Source organism: Rhamphochromis longiceps, linkage group LG22 (assembly GCF_057381845.1).
Source record: "Rhamphochromis longiceps isolate RC_006_pf linkage group LG22, R_longiceps_female_GT1.1, whole genome shotgun sequence".
NCBI lineage: Eukaryota > Metazoa > Chordata > Actinopteri > Cichliformes > Cichlidae > Rhamphochromis > Rhamphochromis longiceps.
In genome coordinates this window covers 19894493-19920364 of record NC_140577.1, presented here as the reverse complement: position 1 = coordinate 19920364, position 25872 = coordinate 19894493, and the positions used below count along the sequence as shown (strand labels likewise).

The 25872-nt window shown below is 41.2% G+C and overlaps 1 protein-coding gene across 1 annotated transcript in view; it reads right to left on the bottom strand.

Moving 5' to 3' along the window:
- The window catches only part of rapgef5a (Rap guanine nucleotide exchange factor (GEF) 5a), a 51564-nt gene that overhangs the window by 9364 nt on the left and 16328 nt on the right, over positions 1 to 25872 (bottom strand). Inside the window, exons 5-13 of the mRNA XM_085395719.1 lie at positions 23898 to 24075; positions 18526 to 18607; positions 18341 to 18389; positions 18137 to 18210; positions 14604 to 14783; positions 7562 to 7707; positions 6507 to 6607; positions 2182 to 2260; positions 1935 to 2079 (exon numbers count right to left, since the gene is read on the bottom strand). Of these exons, the coding sequence (XP_085251845.1) occupies positions 1935 to 2079; positions 2182 to 2260; positions 6507 to 6607; positions 7562 to 7707; positions 14604 to 14783; positions 18137 to 18210; positions 18341 to 18389; positions 18526 to 18607; positions 23898 to 24075 (1034 nt within the window). The remainder of the gene's footprint in view (positions 1 to 1934; positions 2080 to 2181; positions 2261 to 6506; positions 6608 to 7561; positions 7708 to 14603; positions 14784 to 18136; positions 18211 to 18340; positions 18390 to 18525; positions 18608 to 23897; positions 24076 to 25872) is intronic.

The following is a 25872-nucleotide window of genomic DNA, read 5'->3' as shown; positions in this document are numbered from 1 at the left end:
GAATCCCCATAACCAAAGTTAACTTAATCAGATTGTCTTGATTCATTTAGCCAAACCCCAAACTGCTTTATTTGTAATTGTTTTATCAAAATACATGCTGTCTAATAAATATGGAAGCATCAGTTCAACATTTTACATTTATCTGTTACTTAATGTTGTACTTTTAAACCCAGATACTAAAAGAAAAAGAAAATCTATAACGCATTCTGTGTCTGATACCTCAGCCTGCATTATCTGCTGATATTAATATCCATTACATATGTTTTTTCACCTCTTCTAAATAACTTAGCTCTTTATAACACATTTGTCTGGATGCACATCAGAGCTAAAAATATCAATTGTATAAATATCAATTTTACTTTGACTACGTTGCCACACCAAAATCTTTGAATACTGGTGTTTTAGGTCTCATTGCCACATGTGTATAAAAATCAAAACCCTAACCAGGCAACCTGCCTTTACAAATATTTGTTTAAAAAAAATGTTTCGCTCTAAAGAGCTCAATGAATTTGAGCAGAGTACTGTGATAGGATGTCACTGTCATAACAGGTCAGCTCATGAAATTCCCTCTCTCCTAGATACTCCACAATCAGCTCTAAGTGGTATTATAACAAACTGGAGGTGATTGGGAACGGCAGCAACTCAATTACAGAACGGGGTCACCGAGTTCTGAAGCGCATAGTGTGTAAAAATTGCCAACGCTCTGCTGACTCAGTAACTGCAGAGCTCTAAATCTCCTCTGGTGTTAACATCAACAAAAAAATTGTGCACCGGGAGCTTCATGGCATGGGTTTCCATAGTTGAACTGTAGGTGTAATGTGTAGGTGGAGCAGCACAGACACCAATGCTGGGAATAGACTGCTACATTCCTAAACACATACATTCTGTTTAACTCCTTTAGTTCCAGTGTGATAGTTCCTCCATCACCAAGTGCAGTACTTAAACCTATGCCTGGACATGTCACAGAATAAGTGACGCAACTGAATTAGCTCTCAGAACTTGCACGGATCCACACAAACGCACACGCATCTCCAGACGCCTCCTTATCGTTGTCATTGACCCACTGTAGCCTCCGGTCCCTATTCCCCTCTCGTTCCTCTGTTACTAGGCAACTATCACCTGGGTTACACACTCCATTTGAGATTATACCAATGCCAACCCTACCACTTTGGTTTCCATGGCAACCCGGCACCGAGCAACGGAGCCGTCAGGTTACGGAGGGACAAGTGATGTGCGAGTATATGTGTGTGCGTGTGGGTGTACACGTTTGATTGTGTTGTGTGTGTTTGTTTGTTTCCCCTTCGGTGTCAGAGACATCCCGAGTCGATGCAGCGAACCATGTGAAAATAACAAGAACGCAGACAGACGCAAGCAGCGTTTGTGAAGAAAAATGTGAGTTATGGGAGGTTATGTGACACTTAGGATTCTGTGTGTGCTTTCAATCACTACCATGCCCATACGTGATACAAATTGAAGAAGCTACCAGATTATAATGTGGAATAAAGCATCATAATTGTATAATAATTGTCACTGTTATTTTGGATTCTTCTGTGAAGTCATACAAAACACATCTCACGATACATTCAGAAACTCCTGCATTTTATTATTTGCCAGAAGGATGAGATGAATCTAGTAATGAAGGATTTGCTTGTGGGAGAAGGCAGGAACGCCGATCAGTTTGTCATCACATGCAGCAAGCGCACACATGTGCACAAACACACATACACAAAGCTCCTTATCCTTTCTAAAAAGCACTTGATGTCCAGTCATGCAGAACTTAAGGAAGGACAACTTAATTTAGAAGACAGGGAGACAAATGAAGATGAATGAGCCTTTTGATGTTCTTCAGCAATACATTTAAGAGAAGACAAGACTGGATCAAACTCAACATGTCTTTAAAACTATATAATCAGAAATAGTGAAGAAGGCCATACCTTCATGAAGCTCCTGACGTGCTCCTCTTCCTTTAGGAAATCCTTATAGAGTCTGCTCCAGTGGGAAACAAGCTGCAGTACTTTACGTTTCCTGAAGAGGGCATCTTTGCCCTCCTCCTGGCCCCTGCAGCGTGCGCTGCTATAGGTGACTGTGGTCAAGGAACAACAAAGGGGAATATGGAGTCTGAAATATGTGTGTTAATATGATTGTGTTTGAATCAATGCATGGTTTTCCTTGTAAGGATATTGTCCCAGCAGGGCCTGACAGAGGTCATGAGTGGACATGAACACCAGATACGTTAACAGGAAATCATCCAGCAGCATTTCTGAAAAACAGAAAAAAACATTGTTAAAAATCTAAAATCCAAGATATGTTTTCTCCTTATCTGTGGGATTAAGATGTGGAAAGCCAAAACAAAGTATCTTATATTCTTCTATCTTTCAATTAACTTCTGATTTCCCCAGATGAGCAGCAGAAGTTAGTTTCACTTTAAAAATCAATTACAGCTTTTTAAGATACAAAAGAGAGGTCGAACGATAAATCTTCAAGCTTGAGCTCAATGCCCTATTTTCTTCTTTTACTTGCCCTTCGACTAGACTTAAAGCAGCAATAATCACATGTTACATGAACAGTGTCTCTTTATAGGGAGGAATCCAAAGATAATTATAACCCATTTTCACAGTTCCCAGCAAAGCATTTTTAATAGTACACATTTATTAATAATAATAATAATAATAATAATAATAATAATAATAATAATAATAATAATGATACAGATGGATACATAGCAAACTACAACTCCAAACATTCACACTCTTCTCTTTCCCTTTACATGGAGATCTCCCCCTTCCTGAGCCTGGTTCTGCCAGAGGTTTCTTCCTCTTAAAAGGAAGTTTTTCTTTCCCACCTACACAAAGTGCTCGATCATAGCCAGCTGTTTGACTGCTTAGAGTTTTCTCGAGAATACTGCAGTGTCTTTATCTTACAGTATAAACTGCCTTGAGACAACCATTTGCTGCATAATTAAACTTGGATTGACATTAATTTAAATATTCTGGAGTTTAAAGTTACTTTCTTATGTCACCAATCACTCCCACACAGTCCTGACGAAGCAGATTATACTTTCTTTATAATTTTACCCAAAGCTGCTTTTTACTAAATATTGAGCTATTTTTCTTTGTCAAGAGAATTTTTGATGTCTCACCAGGTTTTTTGGGTCCCCGGGGGAAATTTAAACAAACCTATGACAATGAGCAAGTCAGGCTTTTCTTCCTCTTGGCTCATTTTCCAAACAACTTCAAAAACAAAAAAAAAACCTACTCAAATTTATCAGAGTGGAGCGAGCTAATGTGCAAGATAGAAGCCAAGAGTGTGTGTGAGACTCAGCAGGTGATCAATGGGTAAGAACCAAATATAAACAGCCCTCGTGGCAGATGGGTAATGAGCCATTGTTGGTGCTGTGAAGAAGTTGCTCTGTGTGTGTGTGTGTGTGTGTGTGTGTGTGTGTGTGTGTGTGTGTGTGTGTGTGTGTGTGTGTGTGTGTGTGTGTGTGTGGTGTCAACTCTTTCCCTGGGAAAATGTGTGACCCACATATGACTCTGTCAGGCAGAGAGCAAAGAAATCAATTATAGAAGACCGAGCATAGGCTGAAGCATTAATATTTTATCAACGGCCTTTGCTTTAAAAATAAAAACACAACTCTTGAGAAATATTTTAAGCAGGTCTGACAGTACTTATCACTTTTTCAGAACCCCGTTCACTCACTTTCCTCACACTTCCTATTCAATCTGAGGAAGTGGAGCCCTTTCTTGACCATTTATGAGTTCTTTTCCTGTTTCCCACCCTCTGTCTCTCCATCCTAAAGTATCCCCATCTACCCCCTCCTCCACTCCACACACCCCCATTTTTCATTTTCTCCTTCTTAGCGATTACATTTCCCCCTGCTACTTCTCTCCTCCTACATTCACCCTCTCCCAGCTCTCTGTGATGATAAATATCCATTTTCATCTTCAACATATGCCCTCTGCGTTTACCCGCTGGCACACACAAAGTCAAACACATGCGCTCAGACACACACATAACACCCTGATGAATAACTCACTGAGTTCTGACCTTGGGCATTTTATCTCTTGTGAGAGAGAAAGGGGTGGAAACAAGAAGAGAGAGAAACTGTGTGTGTGCTGAACTAATCGCACTAATCTGCTGCTGTGTTTTTGTTGCGTCTGTGTTCTCTTTGTGCGTGCACGGTGCACGGTGAGGGGTGTTTGGGGTAATCGCTGCGGAAGCGTGTTTGAGCCTGTTCAACATGCTGCACCGTTAAGCCACCTAAAACGGCATACTGATGCATTCACTCACACACACACGCATACACACACATACACATATGTGCTTATTCAGGAAACACCAACCATAATGCAAAGGTAGACATAGACATACACACAGATGGGGAGAAGATGAAGATAAATTTTGCATTCCCACTTCCTCCCTTCCCTGTGCTGTCATAAAAAAAGCAAGTGTTTTCTCATTTTCACTAAATAAATATCAGACAGAGCTCCTCCACAAAGACCATCTCAGTCCTCTCTTGCTCTCCTTCTCTCTCTCCCACATTTATCTCTCCGTCTTTCTTCGTTTGCTTCCTGCAATTCAGTGAGATGGCTCCCTGTGGACTGTTGGGAACTGGTGGTGCTGAGGGGGCTGATGCATAAAGGAGCCTTGTCTAGAATAGATGCTAACAGACAAGTGCAGGGTTTTATAAAATGAATGCCGGGACCCAGACCTCCCTCTGTGATTAAAGCATTATTATAGTGGACCTGGGATCTGTGATGGCTCTGAAATGTAATTAGAAGGAAAGAAGTCAAGACCCATTGATATTTAAGAATGCCAATTTTTCACCACGATTTTAGTGCTTTCTAAATTCAAATATGATCACACATCCTCAGCCCTGAGTCTCAGCACTGGCTCACCCCAGGGCTGTGTGCTCAGTCCACTGCTCTACTCTCTCTACACACACGACTGCACTCCTCGCCACCACAGCAACATCTTTGTGAAATTTGCAGATGACACCACAGTGGTGGGGCTCATTTCCAAGGGAGACGAGTCTACGTACAGAGACGAGGTGGAGCAGCTGACGTCATGGTGTAAGGCCAATAACCTCCTCCTCAACACTTCAAAAACCAAAGAACTCATAATAGACTTCAGAAGGAAAAAGGCAGAGATCCAACCACTATTCATAAATGGGGACTGTGTAGAAAGGGTGGCAAGCTTCCGCTTCCTGGGAGTCAATATAGAGGAGAACCTTTCCTGGAGTGTGAACACCTCCGAGCTGCTGAAAAAGGCCCAACAGAGACTGTACTTCCTGAGAATTCTCAGGAGGAATAACATCACACAGAGACTGCTGGTGTCCTTCTACAGAGCCACCATTGAGAGTGTTCTAACTTACTGCATATGCATCTGGTACACTAGCTGCACAGGGGCTCAGAGGAAAGCACTCCAAGGGATCATTAACACCGCCCAAAAGATCACTGGCTGCCCTCTCCCCACACTGGAAGTTCTACACAACGCCCACTGTTTTAAAAAGGCCCAAAACATCATAAAAGACACCTCACATCCTGGCCACTCCCTGTTCGAACTGTTGCCCTCAGGCAGACGGTACAGGGCAATCAGAGCAAGGACTAATAGACTCAAACACAGCTGTTATCCAACTGCAATAACACATCTGAATACTACAAAAAAATGTCCATCACGCCACTCTTGTGTTAATCTATGCACGGTCTGAAGCATGTGTGTGGGAATGTATGTGAATGTTTTACTGTTATATCTTATTAGTATTTTAAGTATTCTATCTATTTTATTTATTGAATTTTATTGTTTTATTTATATTTTGATATTGCTAGGGATGATGCAATGATCGGGGACCATTCTTAATTTCGTTGTTCTCATGACAATGACAATAAAGTTTCTGATTCTGATTCTGATAAAAGATTAACTAATTACATCAAGGATTGCTAATATTTCCTGAGTAAAAGATTACTGCACTATAAAACAATCCATAATGTAATAAGCTAGACTTAAGGTTTGTGTAAATGTGACATGACAGTTAACACTGAAATTGTTTGCGGCACAACTGCCTAAAGCACCCCGTGGCAATCATTTCACAAACCCATTAGAGCATTTAACCTCCTGAATGCTCCTCATATTTGTGGCCACTGACATGGCTGAATGAATGCACATACACGCACACCTGGATATGGTTTGAGGGCTGACTCATGCAGCCACACACAGGCTCAAACACAGCAGGGAAATGCTCATACCTCACAGGTCTGACCCAACTTCGGGGAAATTAAAAGAGACAGAGAGATCGGGGCTGGGTTGTGTTGTAACTTGCGCAGCTGGGAAACAAAGTCCTTGGCAAGAGGTGTGGGGCCTCATTTAACACAAGATACTAAGACTTACAATTAAACTCTACACATTTATGCCATGATGTAGATGGTTCTTCACAAAGACATGCCTCTGACTACAGCTTCAAGGACAATCAAATGTGTGTTTGTGTGTTTACATGTCTCCAAACTCACCGCTCTCCTTGTTCTCTGGTGCCCCTCTTTGGTCATCCAATCGTAGGTCACTTAGCAGATGCTCCAAAATCTTAAGCGGCGTACCGGACACCACCACATACCTGTAAGATGAAGAGTTGCAGTAATCTTCCTCAATATAGCAAGAGGACCAAGTACCACTTGTGTTCCTCCACCCTGCCACCCTGCCTTCGTCCATATACTCCTCCGCGTCGTCGTCATCAATGTAGCGAAAATGGGGAACATTAAATGCAAACATCTCTGACTTGCTTCCATCACCATCATGACTGCTATCCTCCTCTTCATCGTCATCGTCTTCATCACTATCTTCATCTAAATCCTCCTCTGCCTCTGCAAGCGTGACTAGCTCAGAGGTCATCTTCATATCTAAACTGTTCCCAGTTCAGCCCTGTAAGGGTCGCTCATTCTGGATGCAAACTGCTCTGCTGTCTGCTCCTGTCAGCCGAGAGCTCCAGAGATTGAAACCCTCTCTCTGACAGCTCCTACAGTAACTCTGACAGAGAACCAACGTCTACGGAAAACACTGAAAACTGCTTACACACACATACACATACACCCACTTAACCTGCCTGTCACTGACACTCCCTGCATTGTGCCTTAGGTCAAAGACTGTGGTATGCTGTGCTATGTGTATTCAATTCAAAGAAATCAACTTCGAAGAACTGCACTTGGAAAGGAACACAGATGTGTAATTATACGTACAGCATAAGATCCTAAAACACACTGATATATGGAAGGAAGTAAACCAGTCTTATGTGATCTATTTTCCTCTTCCAGCTGAAAACAAAAAGCCATTCTCTCCTTCCTGCACTCTGCCAGAAGCCAAAGCATACATTATCCTAGACAAACACATACACGCCCACACAATTTTGACAGCCCTACTGATATTCTGCTTGCATATGCAAAAGTGTGTGTCTGCAACTTGATATCCCAAAGAAAAAAAACTAAAAACCCAAAAGAGACAGGAGGACTATGATTATGTTTTCATTGCCATTGTTAGTGTGGAGGGCCCTCATTATGCAGGAGGAGGGACCAACCTCTTGTCGCAATCCTCCTCTCTGGACCCGCCCCCGGACGATGTTGGTGAGGGCCTATCCGATGGCGATGTCACTGATGATGTCACTCTCCGCAACACCAATACGTCCCGACCTCTCTCCTTTAGACAAACCCTTCCTACCGCCTCCTAAAAGAGAAAATGTGAGAAAAATATAACATAGTCAGGCAAGGACAAAACCGCTGGAAGGCGATTAAAGGAGTAGACGCAAGATTTCAAACAGTACAGAACAATACGACGCATCCCATGTGACTTTCTTACGTACTCTGTAGTGGATTTGAACACTCTTTGTGGTTTTTGCCAACTTTGTTTATTTCCCATCTGCTTTTACCAAACATTTAAGCAAATCAACTGCCTCCTTTAGCTTATAACTGTGGTCTCTACGTGGTGTTCAATAAATAATATAAAATTAAAGCAAAGGATGCATTTAAAACAGTAATTATATAAAATATGGTTTGTGTGATTCTATTAAAGAAAGCAGCTAGCATGCAATTCTAGTTTTTGTAAACCTCTCAGATATTGCCCTTATTATGTGTTTTTCCAACACATAAGCAAACTCACACCTCAGTTTTAATCCACACTTTTAGACACTGCCTGTGTTGGCAGCTTCAAAGGGAAGGATTGCATTTCCTCTGCCTTTGGAAAGATTTCAAGAATTATATTACAATGAGGACATCTATGAATGTCAGCTTTAAATGATCTCCGGCTCCATAAATGTGCAGCAACTTGATCCATGACTCTGATACACGCACACAAACACACAGACACACGCTCCTGCTATGATGGTGCAGTGTAACAGTAACAGAGCTCCAGGTGAACGAAGGAGCACAATAAGAAAGAGCCGGAGGAGAAGAGAGAAAAGCAGAGGAGAGAGAGAGAGATCAAAGGAGCAGGAGAGCAGAGATGGATAAAGAAGCGACGTCTCTCCTCCAGATGCTCGCTGCAGTCTCTGTCCCAGCCAGAAGGACTGAGCAGCAGTCACAACTGACACAGAGAGTCAGTGCAAGGCTGTTTTTTCTCTTTAGCTGGCCATAAAATTAACAATTTAGATGTAACATTTCCACTGACTGATAAAAAGAAACCAAACCTCTGAAAACAACACTAACTAGATCTTAAAAAAATGTGCTACGCTTCATAAAAGTGTGAACAACGCACTAGATAGTAACTGCTTTTGCAACGATCTGTGTCTAAAGTGAAAATACAGGGAGTGCAGAATTATTAGGCAAATGAGTATTTTGTCCACATCATCCTCTTCATGCATGTTGTCTTACTCCAAGCTGTATAGGCTCGAAAGCCTACTACCAATTAAGCATATTAGGTGATGTGCATCTCTGTAATGAGAAGGGGTGTGGTCTAATGACATCAACACCCTATATCAGGTGTGCATAATTATTAGGCAACGTCCTTTCCTTTGGCAAAACGGGTCAAAAGAAGGACTTGACAGGCTCAGAAAAGTCAAAAATAGTGAGATATCTTGCAGAGGGATGCAGCAGTCTCAAAATTGCAAAGCTTCTGAAGCGTGATCATCGAACAATCAAGCGTTTCATTCAAAATAGTCAACAGGGTCACAAGAAGCATGTGGAAAAACTAAGGCGCAAAATAACTGCCCATGAACTGAGAAAAGTCAAGCGTGCAGCTGCCAAGATGCCACTTGCCACCAGTTTGGCCATATTTCAGAGCTGCAACATCACTGGAGTGCCCAAAAGCACAAGGTGTGCAATACTCAGAGACATGGCCAAGGTAAGAAAGGCTGAAAGACGACCACCACTGAACAAGACACACAAGCTGAAACGTCAAGACTGGGCCAAGAAATATCTCAAGACTGGTTTTTCTAAGGTTTTATGGACTGATGAAATGAGAGTGAGTCTTGATGGGCCAGATGGATGGGCCCGTGGCTGGATTGGTAAAGGGCAGAGAGCTCCAGTCCGACTCAGACGCCAGCAAGGTGGAGGTGGAGTACTGGTTTGGGCTGGTATCATCAAAGATGAGCTTGTGGGGCCTTTTCGGGTTGAGGATGGAGTCAAGCTCAACTCCCAGTCCTACTGCCAGTTTCTGGAAGACACCTTCTTCAAGCAGTGGTACAGGAAGAAGTCTGCATCCTTCAAGAAAAACATGATTTTCATGCAGGACAATGCTCCATCACACGCGTCCAAGTACTCCACAGCGTGGCTGGCAAGAAAGGGTATAAAAGAAGAAAAACTAATGACATGGCCACCTTGTTCACCTGATCTGAACCCCATTGAGAACCTGTGGTCCATCATCAAATGTGAGATTTACAAGGAGGGAAAACAATACACCTCTCTGAACAGTGTCTGGGAGGCTGTGGTTGCTGCTGCACGCAATGTTGATGGTGAACAGATCAAAACACTGACAGGATCCATGGATGGCAGGCTTTTGAGTGTCCTTGCAAAGAAAGGTGGCTATATTGGTCGCTGATTTGTTTTTGTTTTGTTTTTGAATGTCAGAAATGTATATTTGTGAATGTGGAGATGTTATATTGGTTTTACTGGTAAAAATAAATAATTGAAATGGGTATATATTTGTTTTTTGTTGAGTTTTTTTTTGAATCACAAACATACCTGTATAACGTTTAGAAAAAAAACTGAGACAAGTTTGCAGAGAGCAGAGAGCAACACACACACACACACAAACACACACACATCTCTGGTATTGTACGATGAAAGGATCAGTCTGATCCCAAGAGACAGCAGGTGGGATCTGACTTGTGTCAGACAAAACAATATGCCCAAAGTGGTGTGTGTGTGCAGACATGTTTCAGTGATTCATATTCTATGGGAGTGTGACACAGATGTGCAGCAGCAGCCATCACATCCAGTGTGCTGTAGCGTGTCTAATTCCTTTTCTAAAGGAATGATAATTGCTGGTTGATGGTACCTTTACACCCCCTCCAACTTGTTAGAATAGTAGACTATCAGGCTGATCACCTGAACAGTTATTCAACCATCACACTTCCATGTTTAGAGCTCGTACTGTGATAAGCCAACAAGAAAATAAATATGTCATTGCACTGGGGTTTGTTTGTTTTTTGCTTAGTTCTTCTACTTTATATAACATTAAGTGTTACCTTAAGACCTTCCAAAACACAGCAAAGTAATAACTTTGATATAATTATTCTATACAGAAGAAACCTGAGCACCACCCCCTAACTCTTGTCAGGCCCAAAACATTCATACCAAAATAGCAAGGAATGCAACTGTGAAATCCCCTAGGGCTAAACTTTATCTAAATTTCGAGATAAACACAAACACTAAACTAAGCTGAATTCACAGACCTGAAAAGCAGACAAAAACACCATCCACCTGTAGAGAACAGGGACTTTCATAAAAGGACATAGTCCTAATTACATGATGTTTAATTTCCTCTATAACATGCTAAAAATAATCATACGGAAGGGTTAACAACACAGAAATGCAAACAGGATATTAGCAAAGCAGTGACAGCTCATCTGACAAACCATTATTAATCACATTATGGCCTGGCACAGACACCGCGCCCAGCGACCCTGATCTGGTGCCGAGATAACAAGTTTGGTGGCCTAAGGGTCTAAAGGGGACACGGCACTGAACAGAGACTGGGATCGGCTTTATCACGAGTCTCCCTTCTCTATCTCTGTTGACGCTTCCTGTCACTCTACACCATCAGATATATAATAAAGTGCTCTAGAAATACACTTAAAAAAACACACCCATTATGTAACCAATTACAACTACTGTAAAAACAAAGGAGAAGAAAATGTTCTGCCTTCCTGATTCAGTAGCAAGCTGTTGATCTTTCCGACAACACTTACATTCTTTACACAGATGCCAAGAAAAACAACTCTGAGCCAAGAATGGAGGAAGGCAGTGAGACAACACAAACACACGCAAGATCAAAAATCTTTCAGAAAATGCAGCAAAGTAAAACTTGCAGCAGTAACACTATGACAATTAGTAACATGCACGCAACATCTCACATACGCTTCTACGTCGTAAGTGCAAACAGCAAAATGAGAGAAAAAGCGTTTAATGTAGCCATGGAAAAGACGCAGAGGCATGAAAAAGTAAAACTATCCAAAAGGGCACTTGTGGAGAGGAGGGGTCAGAAAGTTATGCAATAGAAAAAGACAGTGAGAACAAAAAAGAAATGATAGATGAAAGGCAAGAGCCTGGGAAGTAAAGTGAGGGAGACAGAGGAGTGTGGGAGAAAGCAGCATTTACAAAAGACAAAAAACAGAAACATTTTACTCAAGCTGCCATGCGTTTTAGCAAAACATCTGATATGAAAGGAAAAACAGGGGATTTCAGGCAGTTACACATCAATGACAAAGAGAGAGCTTTCCAAATAAATAATGGACCTGTTTCAATGCCTCCTTACTTTACTGTCTCCCAATAACACCAACATATCAACCTCTAATGTATAGACTAAAAAAACTGTAGGTAAAAACTGTGGGTATGACATTTCTGAAATGTCTCAAAGGCATAAAAAAAAGAGCTTCTGACATTTCTTTAGACAGTCACTTGTTCTCTGCTAACAGGTGTATCGGTCCGTTTCTTCCTGTTCTCGTTGCTCCTTCCTCAAGCTCTCCTGCGTTCACCCAATTTTTCCTGTCCCCCCGCTCCCTCGCCCCCTGTCTGTCTCCAAATTGTGCAGACTTCATGCTCGAAAGGTTTGAGAAGTCGAAACAGAAAAAAGAAAGCTCAGAAACCTGGGGACACGCTGCACTCGTCACAGGGTCAAAGAGTTCAATTTGAGTGTGAAAAACGAAGGATATATTTATTATATATATATTCAGCTTTGTACAGGATTTGAAAGTCTCTTTTACCCTCACTGTTTCTATCAGTTAGTCACACACAGACACACAGCATGACGTAACATTGTCAGGAAAGGTGGATGCCCATGCAAAGCCTAAAGGAAGCACTCTCTGTTCCTTTCCTGTTCCTGCTAATGTATGTGTGTGTGTCAACACTGACCAAGCCATATCTTTGTTATGATAGCTCTGTGCCTGATTCCTGGAAATAATGGATAAGAGTATAACACACAATGCTTTTAAGTCAGCAGCACACAGATAGTATGTGCAACCACACATAGTGGGACACACATAAAGCATTAATCCCAAAACCTGCCCAGTGTGTAGTGCATGGTGTAACACTGAAGAACCCTTTGTGTAGGTGGACCTCTCGAAACTTCTAATGCTGATTAAATGTGGAAGAGTAACAAAAATGCAAGTCAGAAATGACTATTGAGAAATGGAAAAACCCAAAGCAATGCAATGACACATGAGTTAAATCACTATGGAAACAGCCCACACTGGTTTGTCAGAGCTTATCTGTCCCAAAAAAAAAAGAAAATCACCATGACAACCCAGTAAAAGGAGAATGGTTTCTGTTGTGTATCGAGCTGGTCGTCTAGCTTTGGTTTCTGCTAAATTCTGCAGCCTGAGCTGAACGATGAGCTGAAACAATAACACCTACGAATAAAAGGTCAACTGAGTTTAATCAGGGCTGCAAAGCATCTTTGTTTCAAAAGATGTTTTTAATAATTTATGATGTTGTTTGGCTCAAAACTGACACACGTATTGGTCACATGCAGTTTAAACTGCTTACACTGTAGTGCTATACAGCAACACCTGGGGATGTCACACCACACTTTTATGCTATAATATTAAAGGCATGGATAAATCAAATAAGAAATGTGGCCAGTAATGCACCTTACACTACTTGTGTTCTGGTATATGAACAAGTGCACTTTTTCTTTTCAACAAGATTTTGTCGATAAGGCACCTTAAATGTAAATTATACTTTGTAGAGAAAAAATGCTTTCAGTGCTGATGCGTCATTTATGTAAAGAAATCTACACACAGCCAGGCTGCTTTGAATTTCTGTTTGACATCCTGGAATAACCAAACAGTGTTCTGTTTACTCTGACAAAGTAAAAAATGGGCACGACTGCAGGATCAATAAACTACATTAACTTAAAGCTATACTTGCTCAGATTTATGTTACATGAGATAAATCCTTCAAGAGTCTAAATACAGATATAATGATATTGATACCTAAATGTTTAGAGCATAATGATTAGATTGGAGTCTAGTTGATCTCTCTCTTGCATCCCTCCTCTAATATATAAGATGATAAAATACAGTATATTTTTATTGTGTACATTTTCAAGAAATGAAACTAGATTTATGCACACTTTAGAAAATCCCTAAGGCTGGGCTTCAGTCAGACTCACACAGACACACAACCACGGTGATGCAGGGTGAAATGTGACTGCATTTCCTTCGTTTCCGGCCCTCAGGTGTACTGTAGAGCAGGATCATACAGTACAACGCTTCACTAACACCCCACTCATTATCAGCCCACTCTGACTCAGCCTGCCACAGGGCAAGCAGCACATGAACATACACATGCAAGCGCCCACGAATGATTATAAGCTCTAGCCAGTAAACTGACACACACACACATCTACACGCACACACACAGTACTTGACAGCGTGTAAAAAGAGTATGAGATCACGATGCGCTAAGCCATTATTAACACCCACATTAGATGAGCTACAGAACTGGTGTATGTTTAAAGTAAAGTGATCTGAATGAACCCGAGCTCTGGGCGTCTTCAGTGATAACTTTAGTTGGCGTGTGCATGTCAGTGCAGAATTGTGCCCTCATGTACTGAGAAAAGGTCTAAACAGGCCAGGCGTGCTGGAAAATACATGCATGCATGCGTGCCTATCCCTTAGCTGGACAGAACCACCAATAATGATGGTGCTGAGGAGGATTTACTCGCATGATCCCTGGCCTGAATCCATGAGTAACTCTGACCTGAGGTGTGTGTGTCCCTGCTTAAAAATGATGACAGTAATGACAACATTAACCGCATGACGTCCATTACTCTCCACTCACATTAAGCGTGCAGCCACAACTCTGTCTGCAGATTACATGGTAAGAGTTCACAAGACAACGTCAGCAGTCCTGCCGATACTATAAGATGTACTATAATATCAAACTATAGCACTCTCTACTCACCGCCTGGTTCCTGTCGGGTAGACGGTAGTTGTGGTTCTGCAGCAGCCGACAGCCGTCTTTGGCCAGCCGCTGCACGGCCTCCAGCCCCAGCCGGCTGGTTAGCTCCTCGCGGCCGCACACGGTGCCCATCCCTCCGCCGCCGCTGCTGCTGCTGTCCCGCAAAGCACACACACCTCCCAGCTGCAACGCAGGAGGCATGAAGACATATCTCAGCCCGCAGTCCCAAGACATTGTAGAAACACTCAGAGTATGTTTGAGGAATGGAGGTCAACAAAGTTTGGTCATAATCCAGAAACACACAAGGAGAAGTTTTCTGTTGCCCCTATATATCCATGTGAGTAGGATAAGAAAATGTGGTAATCCTAGCTCTCTCTATCTAATCTTGTTCTCCCTGTTATTATTACTTGTCTCTTTATTCTTTTCTATCTATTACAGTCACTAATTCCTTTTTATCTACTGAACTTCTCTTTGTCTCAGTCTGACTGCTCTGTGTCAGAGGATCTGGTGGAGAAGGAATGAGAGTGTGTGATTAGTAGTATAAGTGGGCGGGAGTGGGTGTCTGTGTGAGAATAGTGTGCTAGGGTGCAAGTGTGGTGTCTGTCTCCTCCCCTCTATAGTCAGTACAGAAATCTGCTACTGTCCTGGTAGTCTAGCTGAAGCAGATGAAATAAGAAAGTGGATAAAAAGGAATGTATAACATCGTGACCTTAAAAAAGGAAAATGAAACAGGAACATATTTCCCTGAAATAGCTCAAGGATTCTGGAGAAACCAGTGCTTTTGTCCCTAGATATACCTGACAATAGAAAACATTACTGTGTGCTAGTATGATGGTTATCACCGGTGGCTGGTAGCCTGGTCTGTTTATTTTCCTTGGAAGAGAGATAGAAAGGGGACGGGGAGGGGGGGGGTTCATTTGGCTGGGGGTGGGTGGGTATCCTTTCCTGTGGGCTCAACTATCCCACGGTGCCATGTTCCAATAGAGGGTAACACACACCCCTGCAGAACATCGCTCATTTTTGTTTACTAGGAAAACACCCCCCCTTCCCCCAATGGCACCACTTATCTGGCAGAATAGCCACGTACACATAGACATTATATCACAACCCCTGTGCCATGTCCCTTACTACTTCCTGCAAACCTGCTTTCAGCTTCCTGTCAACGACACACCAAGATAAAACGCTGACAAATGTGTGTACTTGAATTGTCCGCCTGTTTCTTTGATTTGCTTTAATTTTTCTATGATCTTCAAGTGTTTAAGCTAAATTAGAAAGCATTATATTTTAGAGCCTTTTGAGTTTAACAAAATATCTGCATAGGTTAAAAAAAAACTGTACGACAAAGGAAATGAAAGTTGAAATTCACATTGTTATCCTATACGTTTTGCAGTTGTACTTGTTTATTAACATGCAACACCTATGTTACCACTACAGTCTGCAGCAGCTCCTAAACAGCTCCTGCAGGATCAATGTAATGTCTGGATCAGATTCACTATTCGCTGTATCCACCTGGGTTGCATAGCAGTTTCCACAGCATTCACGACTGTACCAACATAGTGAGGAGTCCTACATCATTTACTTGTAAATGTACATTAGTGCCTATATTCATTTGCAAATGACTCTAATTCGTTTAAATTATGCACTTCATTTGTTGCTGGTAATTAAAGCAAAACTAGTTTAATGCGTTTGTAGTCAGTGAGAGGCAGAATGAGGAATGAGAGTGGAGAAGACGATTCCTCGTTAAGAACAGCTCTACTTCGAAGCGGCTGGATTCACAATGTGTTTGGGCTCATTTGGATATTTTCTCTTTTTCCTCGGCCAACAAAACAAATATGAAAATTTGAGCTTGTCTCATAAATAGCTTACTATGTTAGCCAGAACTCACTTCCAAGCTGCCAAAATCCAGATAACACGACATATTCAAACAAAATAACACTGTGCAGTTAGACTTTGTGGATTGATATTTAAAAGGAGGGATCAAGAGAGTAAAAGGAACGTGTCACTGTCAATTAGCTTTTCAGTATATGTGAAATATAAAAATCCACAGAGGAGCAACAACTGAGCAACAGCACAACACAAACACATACCAACAACATCCAGTGAACTGAACAGGTTATAATAGAATTGCTGCAGTCAGAAGCAAAATATAAATATGTTTAAACATATATGTTTTACTCTCTAAAGAATACTTTATCTGCTTTAGACCTCCACATTTTTTTCAAATTGATCATCATTTACACTGAAAATAATAGAGACATCTAACACATCACAAGGCATCACAACAAGCTGAAGTGTGATGAGCCAAAAACCAAAGAGTGGAAGTAAAATGTAAAGTGATCCGTTGGCTCTGTGTATGAAATGGTTTATGTACATCTAGGAGGGATGGCTCAATGCACAGTGCCTTTTTCCTATGATGAACTATTTCTGTCTTGACTGCAGTAGTCTCCTCCAGGAGGTCTCAATATGCATGGGGCTTGAGTGGTCACTAAATGATTATCTGACTACCAATATTACAAGCCTAATATGCTATGGCCTTTGCAGTCACCCCAGATCATCCCACCTAGGAGAGGCTTAGGACCAAGGTGTCAGGCTAATGTACTTTTAGCATTTGAGAGACACAAATTTCATTATTAGAGGGTGAACAGCTTACGATGCACTTTCACACGTTGTGACCACACAAACTAGTTGTATCAAACTGTACTGTCCACAAACTACACTTGCATGCTCCAGGCAGACTTGACAACAACTACTTCTTTGTGATCCATGTGCATGTCTTCAAGCACGTATAATCCTAGCCTTAGACAGTGCTCTAAACCACCATCATCAAAATACCAACTAGGGAATAACCTTCAGAAGAATGGTGTTTCACCGATGCTAAAAAGCACTGAAGCTATTCTAGTGTTGCATGATGACCCAGCACCTCACTACGACGCTATATGGATTTTCCTTTAATCTGTCACCCATCCGTACACATTACTATATGTGTGCAATTGTGTTTAAAAGCTGTTCTTCCTCCTGTTTTCTTGCTCTTTCCTCATTTCTCCGGTGTATCCACCGAATTAATAATTCATAGAGAGAAAGTTCTGGCTCTACATAGTTGGGACCAAACAGATCTCCCTCTGCACTTTGCTCTGACCCTGTTTTCTACATTCAACCCCATGTGTACCCCCTACATAAATTCAACCTGCAACCTTTAAGAGACAAAGATAGATTAAGCAAAACAATTATCATTTTTATCTCTTCATTTGGAGGGGATCTACAAAGTCTGTCTGTGGATCAGACTTTCTATTGCTGCATCAAGGAGCTACTAGAATGTGTTTATTGTGCCCTATTTAGACACTGAAATAGCTTCTTAACAGTAATGCAACAAGAACACAAACTGATTCGGCTGTAGGCCTACTTCAGGCAAGTGCAAACTGTCGAAGCAGCAGATTTCTTTTGTAAATGAAATTAACTTTGAAAAATTAATTGAAGGACAAGACTATGGTTAAAAGAAAAAAAGGGGGGTTAGAGACGGTTTTTACTGCGTGTGTTACCGGACTGCTCTCCTCGCTGGGCGTTCGAGGCTCCTGGTGGCTCGTCTCTGCTGTCTCAGAGTCCTGCTCTGACACTGTAACCAATCAAACAGCAGCACATTAACACGTTTCTTCTTACAACATGACATTGTCCTTTTCATTCTGTCTTCTCACTGTGGAAACATTGAAAACACACACACATACGCATCAACTAAATGTACTTACAAGCTTTACGTGTCTTTCGCGCAAGAGCAGCCGCCAACTCACTTTGCACCTATAAGAAAGAAGACTGAAGATGTTAGACCACAAAAACATACACAAACACATCTGGTGAACTATAACACACTCCAGTTTTCATCTAATGTTTATCTCATTAGATGATGATGCTGTATTGACCCTGCCACACTGACCGTAGAAGTGAGTCTCTCAAGAGCTTTCATCTGAAGAATCTCACTGCAGATGTCCCTGTTACCTTCAGAGTCTTCCTCTGACCTTGGAGAGAGAGAAACACCTTTACTGGTAACTAACTGGTTCGTAAAATTTAAATAAAAAACCCCACAATGACAAAAGTTTCTTTTTAAAGTCCTCACTACACTGCCCCCTGGTTTAATAAGAAAGAACTACAGCCAGATCCAAATTGGTTCTATTCGTCTGAATAGCAGCGATGTTGGTACATCACCACTTTCCTATTTAATAAATTAAATAAGCTGACTTTTTTTGTGGTGGAACCTTATTATAATTTTACAGTGACTTCATTAAGGTGGCACAACAAGTTCTCAAACAACAACCGATGAGAAATCTCATTGTAAAATATCGTGAAAGTGCACAAGACTTTTTCGTGACTTTGTTTTACCTGTATTCAAAGTTGCCAATTACAATTAAATAGAAGTTTTGACATAATTGTTCTATAAAGCTGATTATGAATGCTAAACATTTTTAATGAAAATTAAATGAAAACATGACTGCTAAGGTGAATTCACGGGGAAAATCGTATTCCCTAAAGTTGTACCGACCCATCTGAGTTATCATCCTGTGTTTATAGTTCCTCAGGGCCTGCATGGTTTTGTATTAGGAACTTCTCATCGGCCCTTTCTCTTTTTCATGTGGTTTATGCAAAACAGCTCGGAGACACACCCTTCTGTTGAAGTTAAAGTGGCCTAGTTTGTGTGTGTGTAGGTACTGGCAGTGAGTACATCGGCTCACAATTTATATAGATGTGCAGCTCTTGTTGAGTTTTTTCTAAAAGTGCTCTGTGAATATATTTAGGTTTAACTTCATTTGTGTGTGTGTGTGTGTGTGTGTGTGTGTGTGTGTGTGTGTGTGTGTGTGTGTGTGTGTGTGTGTGTGTGTGTGTGTGTGTGTGCGTGTGTTTTGGGTAAACAGGCGGTTGTTTGGGGGTAAACTCTGCAGTATAACTCAGTAATAATACAAGATTGCACTGAGTTTGCCTTCAGTGGCGACACACTGCACCCGAGGGCCTCTCATCTAATATGTTCTCTTACAAAACCACTGTTTGAATTGGTCTCCCACATACTGCCTCACCCCCACATGACACACACATATATTCTCCCTGCCTCCAGCACACAAACACACACTCACGCACGTACACACACATGCCCCAATTTGCATACAATTTGGATTTTATCAACAGGTGCCGTAGGCACTTGTAATAGTTGTAGAGGAAAGAAGATGAAGCCCTGTGTGACTTTGTGTGTGTGCATTTGTGCTTGTGTGTGTGTCTACACTGTAATCTGATAAGAGAACGGTGGATGCAGAAGCAGGAGAGATGGTGATAACGCATAGCCTTCAGCCTGACACTTCAGCTTTGGCATAGACAGAGAGAGACAGAGGCAGGCAAGACATCAGATGCCTGGAAGGAGAGAAAACCTTTCCTTATAGCTTAATTGGTCAGAATTACTGGTTTCTGTTAACAAACTCAGTGGAACAATAGGAGCAAATTATTCATTTTTGTTTGTTTCATACTTTACATTTTTATTACCCATAAAATCTAGAAGCCCATTACAAAACAAAGTCTATTCTGAGCCATGATAAATGCTAAATTTATTCCAAACAGTGTCCTTAATTTTGTTTGCTGTTGTTCATTTGGTAATTTGGTGACTCACCATGAGCCTGAATGCACCAGAGCTGAAAAAGAGGTGCAGTAGGAGGTGTATCACCGGTCATTAAACAACACAAAGCAGAAATTGATACGAGATTATGATGATGGGTCACCTCCTTGTTCAAATTGTATCAGAGTGCACGGCACAAAGAGCAATCTTTGACACAGAGATCTTCGGTCAGAATAATACAACTACATAACGTAGACACTGCGCACACGCATGTAGCCATGATCTGAATTTTTCTAGTCTAACAACAAAATAAAGGCTTTTCAACGGACTGCGACAGACTGAGTGTGAATCATAAGGAGGACGTGTTCTATGGAATAACCTCCTCTCTAGCTAAAACCCTTCGCTATTCTGCTAGACTGGCTTTTTTGGCTTTACTCGCCTCCCTTTTAAAATAGAGAGGGCTATAGATCGTCTAGTGTAGTACCAGAGGACTATGCAAAGCAAGCAAGTACGTTTTCCCCTCTCAGGCGAACGGTGGCATATTTTAGCTCCTGGCAAGTCTGCCTCTCCTGCACAGTGCAGAGAACAGCGTTTTTCCACAGACAGGGAAACCAGCAAAATAATTGTTATTGACAACCACCTCATACATCACACAGTAAAGTGTGTATATGGACTATGGGTTACAGTATATGAAATACACAGTGTCATGCAGGATAAGAAAGGGATCCAGTGTCTAATAAATTGTTATTTTTGAAACATTTCCTCCTTTTGTCACTTTTAGTGTTGCTTGTGATCTCAACTTATTAACTTTTTAAGCAGTTGACACAATATTGTGTAAATTGTTAAACTACTGTAGTGTAGATTGAGTTGTACTGCACTCCATAATATTCAAAATGTAATGTTTAGTTTAAATCCTTAAATGTAAATGTAGCAGAGCTTATTATACTGAGTTATGTCACACTGGGAAGATGCTCATATGCATGTCGCTGTGTCATGGGATTTGGCAGCTGTATGCAGTTGATATTCAGTGCATGAGATATATTGATGTTCACATCTAGAGTACCCAAGACATTTCTATATAAGCAAGATTTACTCTTTATGTAATGGGAGGTAAAGCGTTTGGAAAAAGAATGATGCCAATCTCAATTTTTTTTAATTGCTGTTGTCAAAAAAAGCTCATTAAATGAAAACGTCACTGACTTAATCAAAGAAAGATTCTTGTATGACAATATTGGATTCGCTCATGTCGCAAGTTTAAACTTGCAATCTGCCTGAAACCATGACATTCCTGTCAATTTATAACAGCGAAAACTAACAATGAACTGACAAATCTCAGTGATGAAAATGTGCCTGAGAGCGTGTCATGTTGCTGAGACGCAGAGGTCCTTGGAGACAGAGTGACAGTGCTGGCGTTAACTGAATGATATTGAATGAAAGTAGTAAACCTCTTCTACACATGATGCACCAGAGCAAGCCCATTTAATTAGAGACGTGTCCTTCTTTTGCTTTACTGAAGCAGCAATCACTCAATGGTCAGCTCAGGCTGTGCAGCCAGTATCGTTTTAATTGTTCTCTTGTTAGATTAAACGGTAAAACACATGACGCAACGGTTCATGGGAGGCAGTCACACCAGACTGCAATTTAAATTTTGCTGCAGCATCTTTTTTTAAATATGCATTATGTAATGTTAGGTGATGTTTTATTACAGTTACAAAGAGAATCAATATCAACTGAGTCATATATTTAACAATTCATCAGCTCACTTTAAAGCAACTAGTAGAGTAACGTCAGCTATTTTCGGCTACAAATATTCTCTAAGAGGGCCAGAGGATGTAAGAAAGAGAGAAAGACAGAGAGAAATAGCCTGCAGAGAAATGACGCGACAGGCAAAGACAGACACAAAGCAACAGAGTCAAAGTAGCAGTGCGAGAATCCTGAATGGAAAATCTCATTTTTATCTGGTCTATAAAAACTAAATTGCTTCATTTTATTCAGATGCAGTTTCCAAAAGAAAATCTACAATCTATTTGAGCCAATATGGCACTACATCCATATTGATTCTTAGGACAGACATATTTACAGTCTTTTAAATATAAATGAGTGATTCAGCATGTTAAATATGCAATAAATTTCTTTTTCTTTCTCAAATCAAATTTATAAACTCTTCCAGCACCTGGTAGGAGTCTGAGTGCACATGTCGTGCATTATTATGTATAGAAAATAACCATACCTACAATGCAATACATGATAGTCACATTCAAATATGACATTCAATTCCCCCCGACTGTCTTTTTGTCTCTCTAATGTCTCTAAATGCACCTTTTGATGTTGTTACTCAGAATTTCCTAGGCACGTTCCCTTGTTCCTTCGCACAAACACACACTGGTCCCTGCTTTTGTCTGACTGACACATCGAGTTCGGTAGCAGCCTCGACAGGAACCCCACACACGGAGCAACAAAGCAGGGAACTCTGGATGACACCGCTCTGCATGTTTGTTTCTGTATGCGTAAGCATGCATCAGAGCTCATCTCGCATATTTGAGCGATCGCATCATGCATCAGCTTGTGTGCAAAGGCGAAGGCTGATTTTTTTCTAGGGCTGCGGAGGTGTGTGCGCCAGCAACTGGATGCGTCTCTCACATAAGCAGATTGGGGATTTGAAACAGTGAATAGAGATTAAGTTCCTTGTTGGGATTTGAGGAAAATCTTGGACAGCGTGTGTATTTGAGTTGCAAGGTCAGATATGTACTTGCAAGGATTGCAACATTTCCGCCAAGTCAAACACAGTCACATGTCTCTTTGCACAGTACATCAAATAGACAAATGGCCTCAATCTCTAATATAAACCGGAAACCTGTCGCTTCAGCTTCGATATTTTATTAGTGCAACAAGCTTCCACTTCAGGTCAGTGGAGCTGTGGTATCTGTCACTAAGATTCTAGCAACAGATCCTTTAAGTCCTGTAAGTTGTGAGGTGGGGGTCCCCATGGATCGGACACGTGCCATATGGTTACCGAGCAGAACATTGCCCGAAGCTTCACACTGCCTCCGTGTGCATCCTGTTGCCAGGACGCACACGTACCTGGCCATCCACATGATTCATCAAACCAGGCCACTTTCTTTCGTTGCCTGGTTCTGATGTTCACACGCCCATTGTTGGCATTTTCAAACTGAGGACAGGATCAGGACAGGCATCCACCTTTCCATCAGAACTAACACTAAATCTGTTTGCAATTTGACCTACAGTAATGCGTCTGTTGAATTGGACCACACAACTCAGTCTTCGCTCCCCACATGCATCTGTGACCCTTGGCCAGCCATGGCCATATCGCTGGTTTACCGCTGTTCGTTCCTTGGACCACTGCAGAATCGTCACGACAATTTTGGACCTCATCAAACTCACTCAATTCCTTACGCTTTCCCATTTTTTCTGCTTTTCTAGGAGATCAACATTGAGGACAAAATGTTCCCTTGTTTCCCAATATAGTCCACCCACTAACATGTATCATAATGAATGTTATTCCTGAGCAGTGTATTTATTCATGAATTTTTGTATCTTTTATTCAAAATTTTATCTGCAAGAAAATATTTGAGGCCAATACTTAAAATACTATTTATGAATTATAAGTGATTCAGATTTACAACATAATCTTTCCAATACATAGTGTGCATTTCTATAAATCCATACATGATCAGATTTTACTGGACACTTACGGACTATTGGCTCCACCTCCTGAGCGGAATTGGACATATGGAGCTAGTTGTAGGAGGAGCTTAACAGCCTCTGGCCACTCCCCCTCATTGTAACGAAATTCACAGGAGGGAGAGTCACACTCCTCAAAGCTGAACTGGTAGTAAGAGTTGGAGTCTGAAAACACCACCCGCTGGTCCACTGGAGAGACAACAAATAGAAACACATACACTGTGATGAAAGAGAAGCAATGGCACCTTTTAAAGCACATATGCTGGCAGCATGCTTAAAGGGGGCTTCTTTTGTATCAGAACCATGTTGTCTCATTAAGCGTGTAATATATAATTAATAGTTCAAGTGTATAAATATGATCAAAGATTGTTATGCCTAAATCACAATCAAAGCTAACAATCAGTCAGGTACGCGCTCAAGCGTTTCTCAACAGAAGTTGCCATGTGGCACGTTGCTGTTCTGTTTATTGATTATTATTTAGTGCAATCTTTGTGGAGATAAACATTATACACTCAGTGGCCACTTTATCAGATACACATTTTAAACTACTGAATTTAAAACAGCCTCAAATTGAGGAAGAAAGTTGATTTAAGTGACTTTCAACGAGACACGGTTGTTGGTGCCAGAAAGGCTGAAATGAGTATTTCAGAAACTATCGATCTACTGGGATTCTCCCACACAACCATCTTTGGAGTTTACACAAAATGGCCATGAAAGAGAAAATATTTAGTGAGTGGCAGTTCTCTGGGTGAAAATATGAGGTCAGTGGAAAAAGACAAGAGTGCTTTAAGCTGATAGGGAGACAACACTCAAAAAAACACTCAATAACGCAAAGTATGCAAAAAGAATCTCTAAACACAACATATCGAAACTTGAGTTGCACATGGGCCACAGCAGCAGAAAACCACACCGAGTGCCAAGAAAAGAAACTGAGGCCTGAGTCACACAAACTCGCCAAAACTGGACAATAGAAGATGTGGGTCTGACGAGTCTCAATTTGTGCTACAACATTGAAAAGAAAAACATGACTCCATCCAGGCTTGTGTCAACAGATCAAGCTGCTGGTGGAGGTTTTGGAGCATTTGAAGCTTGGGTTCCTTAGTTCCAACTGAGCATCGTTGAACACCAGAGTCTACTCACGTTTTGTTTCTGATCATGTCCACCAGATCTCAGTCCAATAGAGCACCTTTGGGATGTGGTGGAACGGGAAATTTGGATTGTGTATGTGCAACCGACAAATGTGCAGCAACTGTGATGCTGTCATGTCAACTTGGACCAAAATCTCTGGGGAATGTTTCCGGCACCTTGATGAATATGTACCATGAGGAATTAAGGCAGTTCTGTAGGCAAATAGGTGTCCTGGTAATAGTAAGTGATCCCTAATAATGTGGCCAGCAAGTGTATATATTATAATATCTACAGCGGTAAAGCCTTCTAGAAGAAAGCATCAAACAAACAAAAAAGGCTGTCACACTCTTAAAACAACCACCAGGAAGCAAATTATTTAAGCCACGCTGATTTGATTTTTATGTTTAACAGCTATTTAAACAACAACTGTGCCCACTGTAAATGTATTCTGTGTGGGTGAAATCCACACGGAGTGAAGTCTAGACAAGTACTGATGTGAGTCAACGCCTTCATGTGAGTTGTTACCTCCGCCAAAGAGGAGGAGGTGTGATTGGCCTGGTTTGTCTGTTCGTTTGTTTGTTAGCATGATTGCTCATAAAGTTTTGTATAGATTTGCATGAAAATGTAACCAGAGATGTGGCTCGAGGCAGTTTAGTCAATCCACATCTGAATCAAAGAATTCCTGGCAGGATTATTTACGACTGCGAGTTAAAACAAAACTGAACATCATATCACCACAGATCCATAAAACATTTGAAGAAATTTGGAGACATTATTTTGATTTTCAAGTCAATATCACAAACTCATTCAATTCCAAATATCTTGGATTCAGGGACTCAAGGCACACATGGTGTAGGT